The sequence below is a fragment of the Macaca thibetana genome, chromosome 6, assembly GCF_024542745.1.
Source record: "Macaca thibetana thibetana isolate TM-01 chromosome 6, ASM2454274v1, whole genome shotgun sequence".
In the NCBI taxonomy this organism is placed as follows: Eukaryota; Metazoa; Chordata; class Mammalia; order Primates; family Cercopithecidae; genus Macaca; species Macaca thibetana.
The window spans coordinates 52,608,679-52,627,146 of NC_065583.1; the positions used below are offsets into that span (position 1 = coordinate 52,608,679).

The 18,468-nt window shown below is 35.3% G+C and overlaps 2 protein-coding genes across 3 annotated transcripts in view; both read right to left on the reverse strand.

Annotated features, from left to right (window-relative positions):
• The window catches only part of ISOC1 (isochorismatase domain containing 1), a 1,173,170-nt gene that overhangs the window by 114,461 nt on the left and 1,040,241 nt on the right, over window positions 1–18,468 (reverse strand). The window lies entirely within an intron of this gene.
• Window positions 1–18,468, reverse strand: part of SLC27A6 (solute carrier family 27 member 6) — a 62,475-nt gene that overhangs the window by 35,373 nt on the left and 8,634 nt on the right. For both annotated transcript variants that reach the window (XM_050795756.1, XM_050795758.1), the window contains exons 2-4: window positions 13,129–13,332; window positions 9,713–9,871; window positions 8,302–8,426 (exon numbers count right to left, since the gene is read on the reverse strand). In XM_050795756.1, coding sequence (XP_050651713.1) covers window positions 8,302–8,426; window positions 9,713–9,871; window positions 13,129–13,332 — 488 coding nt within the window. The remainder of the gene's footprint in view (window positions 1–8,301; window positions 8,427–9,712; window positions 9,872–13,128; window positions 13,333–18,468) is intronic.

Consider the following 18,468-nt stretch of genomic DNA (forward strand, 5'->3'; position numbering starts at 1 on the left):
CCCTCACTGCAGAGCAAAGATTAACCATTCCTGACCTTCACTTTATGTGTCCATAGCAAGAGAGTTCAGGAATAGACAATTTAAGGAATAGGCAATGTAGAAAATAGCAAATGAATACTCAAAGAAATAATCCTGGACATAAGTTTTTAAATGTTAAATTAATATCAAATGTGGGAAAATCCTACTAACATACCACATCTACAATAAGAATACAGAATCTAAGAGGAGACATGCATAATATTTTTAGGGTTTCTGGTTTTTTTAGTCTTTTTGTGACAAGTCACCATAAAATTGTTAATATTTTATTATTAAAGTTTTATTTTAAAATAATCATGATCTATTTATATGGAATTTAAAAATCAGTATTACATAATTTTTATTAGTCAAAGACCAATTAGTTTTCAATACCTACAAAATTACTCTAATTTCATAAATACATTCTACAAAATTACTCTAATTTTGTTAATACATTCATGTAAAACATTACTAATTTTTTTTTTTGAGACAAGGTCTTGCTCTGCCACCCAAGCTGCTGGAGGGCAGTGATGAAATCACAGCTCACTGCAGCTTCAAACTTCTGGGCGCAAATAATCCTGCCACCTCAGCCACCCCCCTAGCATGGACTGCTACTGGCATACATCCCCACCCCTGGCTTTTTTTTTTTTTTTTTTTTTGTAGAGATGGGACTCTCACTGTGTTGTCTAAATTGATCTCAAACTTCTGGCCTCAAGCAATCCTCCTGCCTTGGTTTCCCAAAGTGCTGGGATTACAGGCATGAGCCACTGCACTCAACCTACCTTTTGTTTAAAAACCTTCCATTTGTATTTGGCTTCCTCATTTACAGTTTTTCACATATATCTCATAACTGGATTATGAGAATCAAGGGTCAATTAGAAGAAGTAGGTATTGTTACTTATTTTATATAAAGAGAAGAATTATGGCTTAAAGAAGAGGAGTGAGCAACTGAAAGTCAAACAACAGGAGGTTGAAATTGAGCCTATGTCACTAGATTCCATAGCCAATGCACTATCAGACGGATTCCTACATAAAGCTAAATTTCTTGGGAAATTTTACAAAGAAGGGATATATGTATCCTCAATGGAATTAGCATAAATAGCATAAAGGACAGATAGAAAAAGACGTGTATATTTTACATGCACTGCTACCTATGAAATGTGAATCATTAGCTATTAAAATTAGCACTTATAAAAAGCCTTTAATATATACACATGGTTCTAAAACACCCAAAAATATTCACAAATTCCTGTGCAATTCCACTAGCATTTAGGCTGCTAGCAGCTATTTATGTTATCCCCTTGTATTTCTACATTTACAGTTTCTAAGCAGAAAAGAGTTTCTGGCACCTTACCAACTTTTCTAAATGCTTTTGTATCTATTATGAAAACGTAAATATATCTTTGACTTATTTAAGGAAAACCGGGTTTTAAAAGAGAGATTACTTTCTCAACCATATAATAATATGCTTCAAATACTTAGGGAATGAAATAATAAAAAATACATAAATATCTTTAAGTAACTAGATCTTACAGGCAAAATCGATTGTTTTGAAAGCTACAGAGAATTGTAATGAAACTATGTCAGAACATCTTGATAACAATTATAGTTTACATTAATTTTAAAATACTAGTTTTAAAAAGTTACTAAGATATGGTGGGAAAAGTTTTCCAAAAGTTAATACTTTAATAGATTACATCTTTTACAGGACACGAAAAGGAGGAAACATGATAAGACACTCATAGGAACTAAGAAAATGAAAATATGATGAAAGAGCAAATGTTTTTAATATTCCCATTTTCAATAGAGAAAAAAGAATAAATAGAATGCACTTAATCAGGCACAAGGTAAAGCCAAGATTTTAGCCTATGACTGTCTTTGGTCCCACTCAAAAAGTAACTGGCAAAACAAATGAACAAACAAGCAAGTTCAAGATACCAAGATCAAGTTAGCATCATTCGATCTCTCCTATTGGAATCTTATTCTCTGGCACTACTGAATCTTCTTCATTCCCAAATCATATCTAGATACGACAAAGAAAACTCTTGAAGGAACGATAGATTCTTTTGGAGAAAAGAAAGCAGGTTTCCTTTCAAACTGAAACACTCTCACACTGCCATAAATTGCTTCTTGTGTTACAAAATTTTCATCTTGTCAGCCTCAGAAAAACAAAACAAAATAATAATTTAAAAAAAACCTGTAAACTCTTAGGGGCTCACTGCAGGATTGTCTAAGCATTACTCATGAAAAATTTAACACAATTTGTATAGTTTAAAAATGAATAAAAAATATTTATTGAATACACTGGTACTTTAAAAGAGCTCCCGTTTTATAATGGGAGACAAGTGTAAGACATTTTGTCAAATTTCAATATTCTTTACCAAAAGTATTCAGAATCATAAAGATGTTTTCTGGCTCCCAGGGAATTTCTTAGCTTTTAAGAAAACAAAACAAGGGAGAGGGATATAATTTTTAGAAAATACATTACTAATAAGTATAGACTATGCCTTGAGAATGTCAAAATGTGGGTGTTCTACAATGACATATATAGACAAATTACATAGCCTAAATGTCAAACTACAAATAATAGCTTGAAAAATAAGCATCATACATGCATCACACTGTAGGTCCTTGTTTTGCTAATTAGGTCCCGTTTTTTGTACTATTTGAGCTTCAGCTTCCTACATCCAATTGCCCATTTAACTTCTTCATCTGGATGTCCAATATATCAAACTTAACAGATCTAAAAAATTAATTTTAATTCCTTGAATCTCAGTTTTCTTTATCTCAGAAAATAGTTCATAATTTCCCTAGATGTTTGAGCCAAAACCTGGGACTTATCCTCGATTCTACCCATTCCTTCACTTCCTATCCTTGATCTAACAAGTCTTGTTAGCTTTCCTTCAAAATAGATCCCAAACTGGTATACTTTTTTCCCCCGTTTTTCCTTCATCTTTTTTCAACTACCCTGATAGGAATAAAATCCAAGTTTCTCCTTCAAGATTACAAAGATTCAAGCCCTACAAGATCTTGTCAATGGATTTACCGGCACACCCTCCTTCTCTTCAAACATTCAGGTGGTGTTTTCTGTGGGCCTCTTCCTTTTCAGTTTCTTCTGTCATGACTGCCACCTCCCAGCTTTTCTGTTCCTGGATCCCACTTGTCATATCAGGTCCTCAGCTCATAGATTACTATTTTTGTGAAGTCTTTTCTGACCACCCAGTCTAATTGGCAATGTCCTACTCCCACAGCCCATTATTCTCCATCACCGCATCCTGTTTTGTTTCTTCGTAACACTTGCCATTGTCTGTAATTACTTTTCCTCTGTGTTTGCTGGGTTTATTTTCTCTCCCCCTCATCAAAGAGAGTATAAATTCCATGAGAGAAGCTGTTTGATTTGTCCTGTGTGTCCCTGTATATCTAATCCTATAATATTACTTGAATGAATGAATGAATGAATGAGTAAATGAATATGTTACATATAAGGTGCTATCCCTAGATACGGCTAACTGTTGACTGTGTTAGGAAGAATTATTTATATAAGACAAACTCTGCAGCAAGACTCCCCAGGAAGATTACTGATGTCTACAGTTCTAACACATTCCTCACCAATCAATATTAAAGACAACATTAATATTAATACAGAACTAGACCCAATCAGATTGTACGATGGTGCTTTAGTAACCTAGAAAACTTGGTAGATTAAAAGTGAAGGAGAGCTGCTTTCCTAGTCTCAGGGGAAGAGAAGAACAACTTCATCTCACCATGACTAACAGGAGTCAGTCTCTTTTTCTGGATAACGCTGCTGCCAGCAGTTTTAAAGAAGTACATCTAATATTTATGCCAAAATAACTTTTGTAACTGGAGTTGCGAAAAAGAAAAGCAGTGAGGGATGGGGTGCATGTTTGAGAGACGGGAATGGATAAATGCTTCTGGCCAGAGAAAACCAACCCTAGGGAGTCTTTGTGCAGCTACACATAAACATTCAACTCACACTGTGACTTCTGCCTGCAGGTAAATGTCCTTTGGAATATGCTACTTACCCTGAGATTGTCAACAAATCTGAATCTGTTTTAAAAACACATGGTTTTGCTTTCTTTTAAATAACTGTCTGTGGGGCTTCAAACCATGGCTTATGAGACATTCCATTTTAATTCTTTGAAGGTGAGGACCAGGACCATGTCATGTGTTCATTCTCTGGCTCTACCTGAATCCACTGATGTGCTGGCTGTGCAGCAGAAACTGCGCCTTCCTTTCAAGGGAATGTCATTGAAAGGAATATTGGACAGCAAAAATGTAAGATCTCCTTGAAGGGAAAAGATGTCATAACAGAATGACTTTCTCCTTTTCCTAATTTTTAATGCCAAGAACAGCTTGTACTCATTTTGTGTGAGGTCAACAAAGGGGATTAGCTAGTACAATGCTTCTCTGCTTAAAAAAAAATGTTAAGTTTTCCTTTGGGTAAAGCTATATATATTTCCTTCTTTCTTCCTCAGTTTGCATTCAGGTAAGCATTTGCAGATTATTTCATAAACATCATTTTTTCTTCAAAGAGATTTAGTCAAAAATTAAAATTAAAAATTAAATTATTATTATTTTTTGAGTCAGAGTCTTGCTCTGTCACCCAGGCTGGAGTACAGTGGCACAATCTCGGCTCACACAACCTCCATCTCATGGGTTTAAGCAATTCTCCTGCCTCAGCCTCCTGGGTAGCTGGGATTACAGGTGGTTGCCACCATGCCCGGCTAATTTTTGTATTTTTAGTAGAGATCATTTCCCCACATTGTATTTTTGTATTTAAATAATATTAATTTTGTATTTTTAGTAGAGATGGTTTCCCCATATTGACCAGGCTGACCTCAAAATCCTGACCTCAAGTGATCTGCCCACCTTGGCCTCCCAAAGTGCTGGGATTACAGGCATGAATCACCATGCCCACACCTAAAAATTAAATTAATTAAAAAGCAATCAGGTATTCTGTTTTCAATTCTCAGTTCTAATTCTCCGAAGCTATAATCTTTCCTCCAAATCAGTGCAATACAGATTCAGAGAGTTAAAAAGAATATTTCATTTCATTAAAAAATTTAAAGGAAAACACTGAGAAAAGATTTGTAACCAATATGAAAAACTATTAATATCTTTATTATATGAAGTGGAAGTTCAAATGGATAAGGTAAAACATTATGTACCAAAGAAATAAATGAGTACAAGACACAAAAGAGATATTTTTAAAAGGGAAATACAGCTGGAAAACTCTCCTGCCTTGCCAGCAATCTTAACAGAGCACATTAATATATGTTTGTGTCTAGTCTATACAATTATAAACAAAAGTAAATACTCAAATTTACTTCTCTAATTAAAAACCACTGAGGCATCCTTTGTTCAAACAAAGTATTATTGAGGTGCTCAGGAAATTGGGTTTAATTCATGATATTTGAAAGGGTGGGCCTTGGAAATTGGCCTGCTTTTACTCTGACTCACCATGTTTCAGGAACTTTTGAGGGAGCTTAAAAGAGCTTCTAATTTTCCAAGAAGCACAACTGGAAAACCACTATTTTTAATAACACCCAGTACTGACAGACACTGTGCAACAGGCATACTCCTACAATGTGCATGAGATTCTAAATCACTTCAACCACTGTGAAGAGCAATTTAGAAATATTTTCTAAAAATCGCAGAAGCATCCATATACTTTGGCTATTTACATTCACTTCTGAAAACCTAAATTAGCTCAATTGCATGAAGACACTAAATGCAGCATTATTTAAGTTGGTAAATTTTAGAAATAAGTAAATCCATGTATTCAACCATTCGATAAATATTTACTGATCAATGACATTACACAAACTAATGTCACCATTAATGGCTGACAGGAAACAGGAATGGTGGAGCATGTGGTTTAGAAAACAGATGAGCTTCACTAGGTAGCACCTACTGTATTCTGTACTAAAGTCATGAAATCTCATCTGAAGGTGACCTTAATCTTACTGGAGGGCATTAATTCCCTAAATTAACCTACTCCAGATATCACATTACCAAAAAGTACAACGAAAACTAGAAGAGAAAATATGTGAGGTTATGGCATTCTAAGTGTATTACTGGGGTTCTTTAGGTTAAGACTACATCCCTTATCTGAAGTAAGGTCTCCTTGAAGAGAAAAAAATTCAAAAAATGTAAAACAATTATCTGAAACTCTTTGTCTTGGCTATGAATCTATGGAATCTATAGTTATTTGAAGCACTCCAGACAAAAAATGAGTAAGAATGGCTTCTGCCACACGGAGGTGGGTCAGAAGCTCGACTGGAGGTTTCTCCTTGGTAAACTCCAAGCTCAAAATAAATCAAAGCAATTTGTACATCAGATTATCCAATTTCACATTTTTTTGTGTGTCCATCTTCCCTATGTAATCTCGTATCTTTAAAAAGTCTTATTTAAATGCCTCCAACCTAGTGTCAGCTGTGCTCTGGGTAACTGAAAAATTACATGTCCAGATTTTAGCCAAAGAGAAGAAGAGAAGATATCCCAGCACACCATTCATGCCTTAAGTAGGTGTGATGATGGCAGAGGTGATAAGTGAGAGATCCTCTAGTCTAGGAAAGGTGGGTCTCAAAGACCAAGGTTCTGTTGCCCCACCCCACACAGGGCAATATCCTACTCTACTGTCATTCTTGAAGGGGCCGATGCGGATTTTATTTGTAAAATAATCAGATAACTAAAGATGAATTATTTATAATAAAAAATAATAAAATAATATAATTAAAGAATTAAATAAATTTGATTAAAGAAAGTCACTTCTTTATAGTCTCAAGAATGTTTAGAAAATCATAAAGTTAAAGAAGAAGCATTTAGAGATATAAATGAAACCAGGAAACAGAAAATAACTTCTGAGGGCAAAAAAAAAATGAACCGATAAAGATAAACTTCAGGCTATTGCAACTGTCTCTGCTTCTCTATTTTTCAGATGGTGGCAGTTGATCAAAAGAAGGTGGAAATGACTTCTTCAGTTAAGGAGACAAGTGCAAATCAAAGCAATATGAGGTGTTTTTTTTTTTTAATTTAAAGTAAAACAAAAAAAAAGTCCTAATATAATCACTTACTCAAAAGAAAAAATAGAAAATAAATTATAATCAGTGTCAGTGGTCAGTAGTTATTTTTTTAAAGAACAGCATTTTAAAAGATTATTTTAACCTTAGAATAATTGCTTTCTGTAAACATAGCATGAATCTAATTTCATAATCTGCTGCATGTTATGTTTATAGAAATTTTAATTAGTCTAAACACAAAGTCTTTGGGTCTGTCCTATCTTGCTACAGTAAAAAGCACATTAGTACATTCTTGGATAGCTGTCTGTTTATTTTCTTTCACTTGTCTTATTTTATCTTGGGGTATTGCATGCATCTTTGTAAGTCAGCTAAACTATGTTCTGAAAGAAGGTGAGAGACAGGACTAGCTGTATTTCCTAGGCTAACTAAGAATTCCTAAGCCTAGCTGGGGAAGGTGACTGCACCCACCTTTAAACACCGGGCTTGTAACTCAGCTCACACCTGAACAAGCAAGTAGTAAAGAGAGCTCACTAAAATACCAATTAGGCTAAAAGCAGGTGGTAAAGAAATAGTCAATCATCTATTGCCTGAGAGCACAGAGGGAGGGACAAAGATCTGGATAAAATCCCAGGCATTCGAGCTGGCAGTGGCAACCTGCTTTGGGTCCCCTCTTGTATGGGAGCTCTGTTTCACTCTATTAAATCTTGCAACTGCACACTCTTCTGGTCCGCGTTTATTCCGACTCAAACTGAGTTTTCGCTCACCATCCACCACTGGTGGTTGCCGCAGTGGCAGACCCGCTGCTGACTTCTACCCCTCTGGATCCCGCAGGGTGTCTGCTGTGCTTCTAATCTAGCAAGGTGCCCATTGCTGCTCCCCATGGGGCTAGAGGCTCACCATTGTTTCTGCGCTGCTAAGTGCCGGGGTTCGTCCTAATTGAGCTGAACACTAGTCGCTGGGTTCCAGGGTTCTCTTCCATGACCCATGGCTTCTAATAGAGCTATGACACCCACTGCATGGCCCAGAGTTCCATTCCTTGGAATCTGTGAGGCCAAGAACCCCAGGTGAGAGAACACAAGGCTTGCCACCATCTTGGGAGCAGCCTGCCACCATCTTGGGAGCTCTAAGAACAAAGACCCACCAGTAACAAAGGTAGAGTATAAACAAAGAAATAAAAATAACTTTTTCTATCTTAATACTTATTCTTTCTGACATATTTTTTTCTGATAATGATTACACCTACCGTAGATTGTTTGCAAAGGTAGCGACAAAGTTCTCCAATATACTGAAACACAGTCACATCATACTTCTTGCAGTCATTCCAAAACTGGCTTGCTGAGAATTTCTTCTTTAACACACAAGTGGCACCTATAAGAAAAGACAAAAACAGGCACTAGGGAAAAAAATTCAAGGGCAGAATGAACATAAAACATAAATTATGTTTTTCTGTCTAGAATATGTTTGCTCATTTTAAAACTTTAATAACTCATCGTCAGTAATTTGTATCAAACTCATTTGGAAACACTGATTTTATTGTCCAAAAACTCTGTTAAAAATATTGTAATTCTATATTTTTTAATTCTATTTTTTATTCTATATTTTTGTAATTCTATATGCTTTTTGCAATACACAGGACAAAAGCAACAGTCAAAATAAGTAAAAGAGTGAAAGTATTAGAGCATCGCTATTGATAAGAGTCATCCTTCTTCATAGAAGCCAAGAATATTCATTTACTTTTGAATTTGAATGTATACATATTATTCATTTTTAAAACTTTAAAGCAGTCTCAACATATCTTGCAGTCAACTCTTAGTAAGGTTGAATTGGCAAGATAGTACTAACAAAACAGTTCTTAAATGACTGCAGAACCTAGTTTTCACAACAATGTATGTCCAGTGAAGATTTTAATGTCTTGACCTTCATCTTTATTTATGGTGGATATTGATAATATTCTAAATATTCTATTCTAAAAATTACAGCATTTTAGACAAATACAAGTAGCAAATGATCTCCACTGTTTGTATATTATGTGACGTCTAGAAACTGACACATAATCTTGCATGTTTATGAATGGAATCTACTGAGTCACGAGCTCTACCAACTAATTTATTGAGTGTCTATGGCAGATTGTTTGCAAAGATGGCCTCAGCAATTTCTTCAAGGCTCTTACTTTTGCAATGTAAATTTGCTCCTTCTCCCTTCAAGAGGTGGCTTCTATTTCTCCTGGAATCTTGAATCTAGGCTGGCCCATGACTTGCTCTGATCGATGGAATGAAGGTGAAATAACCTATGTGACTTTCCAGAGTAGGCCTTAAGTATGCAGCTTCCATACTCCCTCCCTTGGAACAGTTCTACACCATTTGAGGAATCTGGGGCTAGATTGTTTGAGGGTGAGTGACCACAAGGAGGGAGAAGCCCAGCCAATAGCCAGCTCCAGCTACATGGCCAAATCCTCAGAAAACTGTTCTTTTCACCTCAGGAAAACACTGAATATGCCATAAAATTGTGTGGTTTTTTAAAATAAATATTGTTATAATAAAATAATATGCATATAATCACTCTAAATTCTACCAATAAAGCTTCAAATGTTAATAAACACTTGTTCTAATTATTAGGCATTTTGAAAACTTACCAAAAAGAAAATAAAGCCTTACCCAACTCAACACATCCAGAAATTCCCAGGATAGCTGCTGAACTATGATACAGAGGAAGGGTTATATAAACAATGTCATCAGCAGTACAACCAAAAGCCCACAGGACAGCAGAACCCCTTAAAGCCTGCAGCTGACTAATCACAGCTGCTTTTGGTAGACCTGGAAGAAAAGAAAAGAACGGGAAACATATATACACACATACATACATATACATATGCATACATATTCATATAACTAGAAAGGAAGTAATAGAAAGGAAGATGATGCTGATAACAACTACACTAGCAATTGACACAAAATATATCATAGTCTATCTGCTTTGTAAAAGAGGCCATTCTGACTTTAGCAACGCTCCTTTGACAGGTTGCTAAGTAGGACTGTATCTCAAACACTATGTAATTTTATAGTTGGCCTTTCTGTATAGATCTAAGATTCTAGAAATTAATTACAGTGGTAGTACACATTTGGTTTCAGTAGCTATCTGATAAAGAGTATTTGGGAGGTAAGTTTTTGTGAGTCCTCATGTGTCTGAATATGTCTTTTTTTTCCACCCATACACTTGAATGGCTGCTTGTAAAGAATTCTAGGTAAGAAATTATTTTTATGCAGGACTTTGAAGGCATTGCTCTATAATCTTCTGACTTCCATTATATATGTTGAGCAATTATCAGTCTTTCTGATTTCTTATGCTTTGGATGCAACATGGTATTTCTATTATTTCATTTTTGGAATCTTCTATTAGTTTTCAGTAGTCTATAATATCATGATGACTTGTACTGGGACCAGTCTCATCTATCCATTTCGCTGGGAAATTTGTAGACCTTTTCAGTCTGACAACTCAGGTCTTACAGTTCTAGATATTTTTGAATTTGAAAAAAAAAAATTCACATCCCCTTCTTCTCGTTCCTTCATTATTTCTGGTTTTTTTTTTTCCCCCATTGCTTTTTTTGGTTACATTTACTTGTGTGTTCATCCTTTCATCTTTAGAACTCTTGATTTTTTTAAAAATAGCCCTCCTGGACAGAATCACTAATTTCCTAATCTTGTCTATCCTATTTTTCTACTCTTACCTTTTGCTTCACTTTTTGAGAGATTTATTTTCCAACACTTGTGTTCTCTGAATATTCCTCTTTTTGTAGTATGTTATTTTTATATTATTGACCTTTTTTGTCCCCATCTTTCAGAATATTAGCAATAACAATTTTTTGAAAATTTCTCCTCTCTATCTTGTCAGTTTTCTCCAACATCGTTTTTATCTTTGGTTTGTATTGGTCTCAATCTAATCTAGAATATATTCAGGAGGATTTTTTCAAATATCTGGAGACTACTGACTATCAGTTTATGTTTAAAAGTGCAGACACAAAAACACAAAATAAACAAGCAAAACATTAACTAGAATCTCTGTGCCTGAAGAACACGTATTTACTAGTTGGTTTCACTGTCCAGAACATTCTGTTGGGGGAATCCATCATGATCAGTGTCTTTCAATTTTTACACATGGGCTATTCAGATTCCTCAGACAAGAATCTTAATGATTAAAACAGTCAAGTGTTAAAAGAAGTTACATATATTAAAGAGAACTTATATATATATGTATACACATATACATATACACATATTTACAGAGAGGGAGATGTTCTCTTATATCCCCTACTTTTTAAACCCCTGTTCTTCCTGGTATTTTCAGAAGTTCATCTTTTCCAGAGAATACACCTCAGGACTTCTATCAGGGTGGAAGAAGCAATCCAGGACTACAGTTCCTTCTTAAACAAACTTCCCATAAAATTTCCACATTTATTTTCTGCTCTTTGAGGTACCTGGTACCCAACTTCTGAGCCTTTCTGGGGTTTGGTGGGGGCAAATGAGTTTTCTTCAAGGCTTTACCATAAGCTTCAGCTTCTTGGGTCTGCAGTATCTGCCACCACACTCAGTCATCATCTCCTTTTCTAAAATTTTGTAGCTGTCATCTCTAGTTCCATTCTTTTTGTCCTAAGGGACTGTGTATCTGCTCAATCTGCGAACTTCTAGACCTGTAATTATTCAGTAGATCTGTTTAGGTAGCCTGAAGAATCTCAGAAAGAAGCTCCCTGAGTCTGGACAGAGTAGCCACACACATATTAGCAGTTTTCAGTTCATTTATCAAAGCTGTTCTAATCATAGTAAAAAAAATAAAAAAAAAAAATACATCCTATTCTCCAGTCTAAAAGGTATTACAATTAGGAACTGAATAGATTTTTAAAATGTAAGAAAAATTTTACTATGCAATAGTTGCTTACAACCTATGCACAAGAAATAAGTAACAGAATACTCTTAATATGTCTAAGTCAAATCACCAATCATCTTCAAACTAATAATGAAAGCCTATTTAGGCTACCATTAATACCACTCAGTTTTTCCTAGAAATCAATTAAGTTTAACATATCTTTTGAATTCTCTTTCTCTTCTTTCTTAAGACTGAGTCTCACTCTGTTGCCCAGGCTGGAGTGCAGAGGTGCAATCGGCTCACTATAATCCCGAACTTCTGGGATAGAATGATTATCCTGCCTTAGCCTCCTGAGTAGCTGGTATTACAGGTGCATGCCACCACACCTGGCTGTTTTTTTTTTTTTTTCAGATATGGGGTCTCACTATGTTGCCCAGGCTGGCCTCAAACACTTGGTCTCAAGTAATCCTCCTGCCTTGGCCCCCAAAATATGTGATTATAGGTGTGAGTCACTGTGCCAGGCCCTTCTTTTGAATTCTCAGGCAGTTTTATTATTCTTTGTTATTGCTGCTGTTTACATAAAATAAAGTTTATTTACTTGATTTTATGCTGTATCTTTGTCCAAACTTGCAATGCCTTCAAGATTTCTTGTTTGTCATATAATTCAATTACCCTAACCAAAATCAGGAGAGTCAGTGACAGGTGCCTAAATTGCAGGTATACCTGGATTATGCTTAGGATTTAATAATTTACACAGGAATATAGAGAACTGTTTTCAAGTACATTAAAACACTTTTTAAATCCAAAAGAATCAGTAGAAACTATTTAAACTAATTTCTTCCTTTTAGATATCACAAATTTAAGGATCAGAGAAGCTAACAAAGATCTTGCCTGAAAAGTCAAGTATCATACACTGAGCAATGAGACTGGATCAGGGTGTTTGGACACTCCCGTGCCCTTTGTACTACCAAACTTTAAGAAAATATTGTCAAATGGGACAAACGCCAAACGAACAAGATGACTTTTCAAGTATAAGTTAAAATAATTAACTTTCCATTCAAGTTGGAAAGTTCTAGCATCTGAGATCCTTACATCTTCTTGCAAGCATGCGTTCTCAGATGGTTGGTCACTACCTATGGTAGAAATTTGCCCAACACCATTGCTTTGCAAATTTGTCGCATTCATTTTAGCCTTCAGAATAATTGGATCATACCTGTTGTTCCAGAGGTAAAAATGTAAAGACAAGTAGACTTGAGGAGTGAGACAACATGGCGGCTGCGTGGCACGGGCTCATCAGATGAGGTGCTCAGTTTTTCTTTGAGTGAAATTATGCCTTGTGGAACTGAATCTTTCATCCCCCAAACACTGATATTTTCTGAGAGGCTTGGAAGGATTTCTTCTACAGTTCCAAGCAAATCTAAAAGCCAAAGGGTTGGGAAGAGGTAAGCAAACCTTAAATCTCAAACCATTCACTTTGGAGTTGCTTTTGTGTATTGAAACAGGGATCAAATGTAAATAAAATGCTGATTTCTTTCTCATGTTGGACAAGTAATATCACAGCCATTTTATGGTTCTGTTTCAACAGGACCACCTGAAAGGGAAATTTAGTTATCGCCTGACAGACCAATGCAAGCAGTCCAATTCAGACTGAATTTAAGAGACTCTATTATTCAAATTATGGGTTTTCCCCTGCCAATTTTTAAATAAAACTATTTAAAACTCTGTCTGAATCTAAATTCAGGATACTGCACTGAACATTTTCCTTGAAGTACAACTCGGTAGCTAGTTATTCCAAAAAGCTGTCTGTAGGTTACTCTTCAGTTTCACTGTAATGCAAAACATTTGGGAGAATCCCCTGACTGCTCTGAAACAAGATCATTGTGGTTTAGAAATCATTCCAAAGCCAAAAGTTAAGTGAGTGGGTACTCCAAAATGGGGGAGGGTGGGAGAGAGAGGCGAAGATTGAGAAATCACCTACTGAGTACAATGTTTACAATTCAGACTTTGGATCTGAATTGTGCCTGCCACCACACCTTGGTAATTTGTGTATTTTTAGTAGAGATGGGGTTTTCACCATGTTGGCCAGGCTGGTCTTGAGCTCCTGACCTCAGGTGATCCATCCACCTTGGCCTCCCAAAGTGCTGGGATTATAGACATGAGCCACTGCGCCCAGCCCGACAGCTGGATTTTCTATGACCTTTAACAAAGTCTACATTGTAGGCTTAATTTCTGTTTTCAAAGAAGCATGTTCATTCAGAACTTACATATTTTTTTCCTCCCACAAGCAGTGTACTTTATTACGTGGGGTTGCAAGTACAAAAATGTTAATTATAATCCCTGCGTAAAATCCTTTAGCATTTATTTTACAAATTGATTTCTTGTTTCTTCATCAACATTAGATCTTATTCACATTTTTGAGACTGCAAAATATATGGGTAAAAATTTTATATATCCCTCTAATATGCCATTAGTATGAATTATATTATTTATGCTGCACTAAAAACTATATTATTCTACATAAAACAAGCTAATACTTTCAAAGATATGGGATGGGAATTGATTGATTATAGCTGTTAATGCATTGGTAAGCATTTCAACTTTAAACTTTTAGGCACTAATAAACCTAATATGAAATTGAGCTACAAATGGTTAACTTTAGCTTTCCATACTGCAAAGCAACATTAGAATTCAAAGTGAAATTACAGATCTTGCCACATGCTTATAGTTACCACCCTATTGTGTAGAGCAGTTCAACAGGCTTGTCACATAATGCATGGGTAGCTATGGTTTCTAAGAAAATTGATGCTTAAATAAACAATGTCTTCAAGCAATTCATATTGAGCTATAGATATTAATACTTCATATAAGGTCCAAAAATTCAGTTTATCATGACTAATATGCCAGCTATTTATACAAATATTAGTTTATTAATAATCATACTAACTCTAGGAAGTATGTTTTATCTTCATTTTAAGGAGACTGAACATAAGGAATTTGAAGGCAATTGAACATTAGAAAAAACTGACTGACCTGCGTAAGTTAATACATGATAGAGTTTGTGTTTTCATTCAAATATACTAGACTTCGAAATCTATCCTGTTAACTTTAAGACCTATACTACTACACTGCCATTCATTACATGTATTTTTAAAATCAGTTATCTAAACATGATTTATTAAATAATTCTTCTCTTTTCCATTGGTAACTCAGGCTGTTCCACTCAATTCTCTGTCTAGTTTTGTGATATTATACTTTTTAGTAAGTATAGCTTTAAAATATCTTTATAGAGCTGGTAGTATTAGTAATTTCTCCTTAAACATTATTTCAAAAAATTATTTCCCTATTTCACCCATTTTTCAACACAAAGCTTGCAATTAGGTTGTCAAAAACCCATTGTTCTGATACAGTTTAGAAGTTAAGCTATTTGACTTGTTTTTCCTGTTAGTGGATATTATATGTGCTTTAACAACAATACTCAAAGAACGCTGGAGAAAATGGCTTATTTGACTTAGTTTTCAAACTGTATCATTTGTGAAGTTAAAAATAATTTTAGACTGCTTTTGCTATATCATATCTTTCCTCGATATAAAATAAAAACTAATAATAGTGTTAGAAAAATATATCAAAATACATATTTGGACAGCTTGCAATACACTGCTGTTGAAATCATCATCTGAAAGTCATGTTAACCTGATTAAATAATTTTATTCGAACACAAGCTGATTAAACTTCTATTCCTCTTGGATTTTTCATATGTTGCTTGCCAAGACAATTTAAAGATTTGTGAATCAAATTGCTTATGCATCAATCATGTTATATTCAGTTCTGACAAATATAAATTATTTTTCCTTAAAAATATAAGGATTCAACATGAAGTGTTGGCTATATTATTTGTTTATGGGAGCAGGAATTGGAACCTGTGAGAAGGGAGTGAAGAATAAGAAAAGTTAACACCTGGAATACAGGAAAACTGCACAAGAATGGGTTCCAACTTACACTGTGGATCCCACCAGCTTAAAAACAAAAACATATAGTTTCAGGAAAACACTGGAATTCTGGATTGATTCCCTAGAGTATAGGATTTTCAGCCAGAGAAACTGGATTCAAACGCCACTTCTGACACTTGCTAGTTGTGTGACCTTGGACAAGTCACTTCATTTATCTGAGTCTCCCTCTCCTCTTTTGAAAAGTGACTCCATACAACTTATACAGTTGCTGAGATAACTAAATGGACTATATAAACCATTCATTATGGTGCCTGACCCAGAATCAGTCCTCCTTAAATGGTGTCTGCAGAGGTTGTTGTTATTACTACTACTGTTGGTTGTGATGATGATGACATACAATGAGCTCAAGCTCATTAAATAGAAAGTTGAAGGCTGAAAAGAAGAGATCACAGACCCTGGAAGGGAGAGAAACAGATTGGGAATCCAGGTCCTTACATGGGAGAAGTGCTTCTAGTGATTCTGGCGTGTTTTGTTTCCAAGTCAGACCATACCCTTCCTCTTCCTACCCAAATGGGTATAACCAGGCAGGGTGAGTTGGGGCTCACTTAACATAGCAAAGTTCTCAAGGAATGAGATATAAAATTGATGAATAACAGAAGCACAAATCTTTCTATTGCAATCACATATTTTTCCCTGGCATGATTTAACTGGCCTGAATATATGCACACAAGTTTCTAAGTGGGTTTATGTGTTTTCAGTCTCAGTTGTTCCCACATTTTTGAGGGGAGCAGATGGAATATTATTATAACATAATTTATACATATTATTATAACCAAAATTACACAAAAAAAGAAAAAGTCAAACACTTCATTTGATGTTATTTTGAACACATCACCTGTTGCCAATGAATAATTATTACTGAAATGGCACAAGAAGGCATGTTGCATCTGGCTTGCTATTTTTCAGTAAGAAAGTGGTGAAATTAGAAGAGCAAATGCAGATGAAAGCAATCTACAGACAGAATCATTAGTAAGTAAATGATATATATATTTTAATATATATTATATATAATATATAAAAATACATATATATATATATTTAAAAGGCAGTGAATACTAAGGTAGTATTTCTGCAAGACTCGGACCCCATCAGGGCTATTTCCCTCATGACCTCTTAGTTATTAACAGTAGAAGAACCCTCTTCTTTTTGGCCAGAGAAGAGCTAGTGACCTCACTCCAAACTTGTATCTGAGTGCATTCCAACCTTGGCCACTGAGGGTTGGGAAGTAGTTATGGATGTACTGCTACTGGAGAGGACAAGAAAGATGTTTAAAGTCAACTCAATAGGGTTGTGTAACACACTACGTGGGTTTCCCTCCATACAACAAATCTCAAATGAAGAGACCTGGGCAAAAGTGACTCCTTACTATGGGTGGCTGTCTCTGCCATTACGTAGTTAAAAATGATGATTGCATCCATTTGTTGAATATACTTTATGATTCTGGTATTCTGTTGGGTTCTTTACATTTAATTCACACAAGACCCAATGATAATCATTGATCAAACCTATGTGATATAGCCTACTACACACCTAGGCTGTACGATATAGCCTACTGCTATAGGGGTCTGTCTGGCTTACCTCTGTCTGAACCACATGATTCATCTTTCTACCTCAATATACTCTCTGTGGGGATATAATGATTTAATAGTACACCATCAGAAACGTCCAATGACAATCCAAGAAATTTGAAATTTAATGTGCTAAAAACAATATGTTTATATTGTTTACCAATGAGATTCCAGATGCCAACAATACAGTATTTTAAGTATAAAAGTGACTATGATCTAAGCTACATCTTATTACAAAATCTGTTAATTAATCAAAATAGAATTTTTCCATCTTTGGAAAACATATATCTCATTTATGTTTGAAGGTATGCCAGAAAGAATGGTTGACTTCTCCAGCAACCTACTTACTGAGCCAATCAACTAAATAGTCTTGGCTTAAAACTTCAGTATCCCAAAGTGGCTTTTTAAAATACAAAAACTGATTGTTGGTATTAAAAACAAAAATAAGGAAACAATGCGATTAGTTATTGGCAAGCAAAGTAAAAGCTGGCACAAGTAAAATTTCAAAATTAATTGGTTCTACTTAAACAACAATTCAGTCAACAGAAAAGTCTGAATGCTCTATTTTGAGAAATAACCAGTCCTATGTACTTTAAGATGAATCTTTCAGGAAACCAGCTTTGGAATGTTTCCATCTTTTCAGGGACACTGTGGCCCTCTTGGTTGGCCCTTGCAAACAGAACTTATGGCTTTATCAATTATTAGCACAACTTGGAGTTTACATTTGCCCCCAGACCCTTTCCTCCTGTAGTGAAAACAAGATTAAAATCAGTGCTCAACAGTAAGCATTTGTGTTTTTATCATTCCAAGATAGCTGAATAGGAACAGGACCAGTCTATAGCTCCCAGCATGAGCAATGCAAAAGACAGTTGATTTCTGCATTTCCAGCTGAGGTACTGGGTTCATGTCACTGGGACTTGTTGGACAGTAGGTGTGGCCCACAGAGTGTGAGCCAAAGCAGGGTGGGGCATCGCCTCA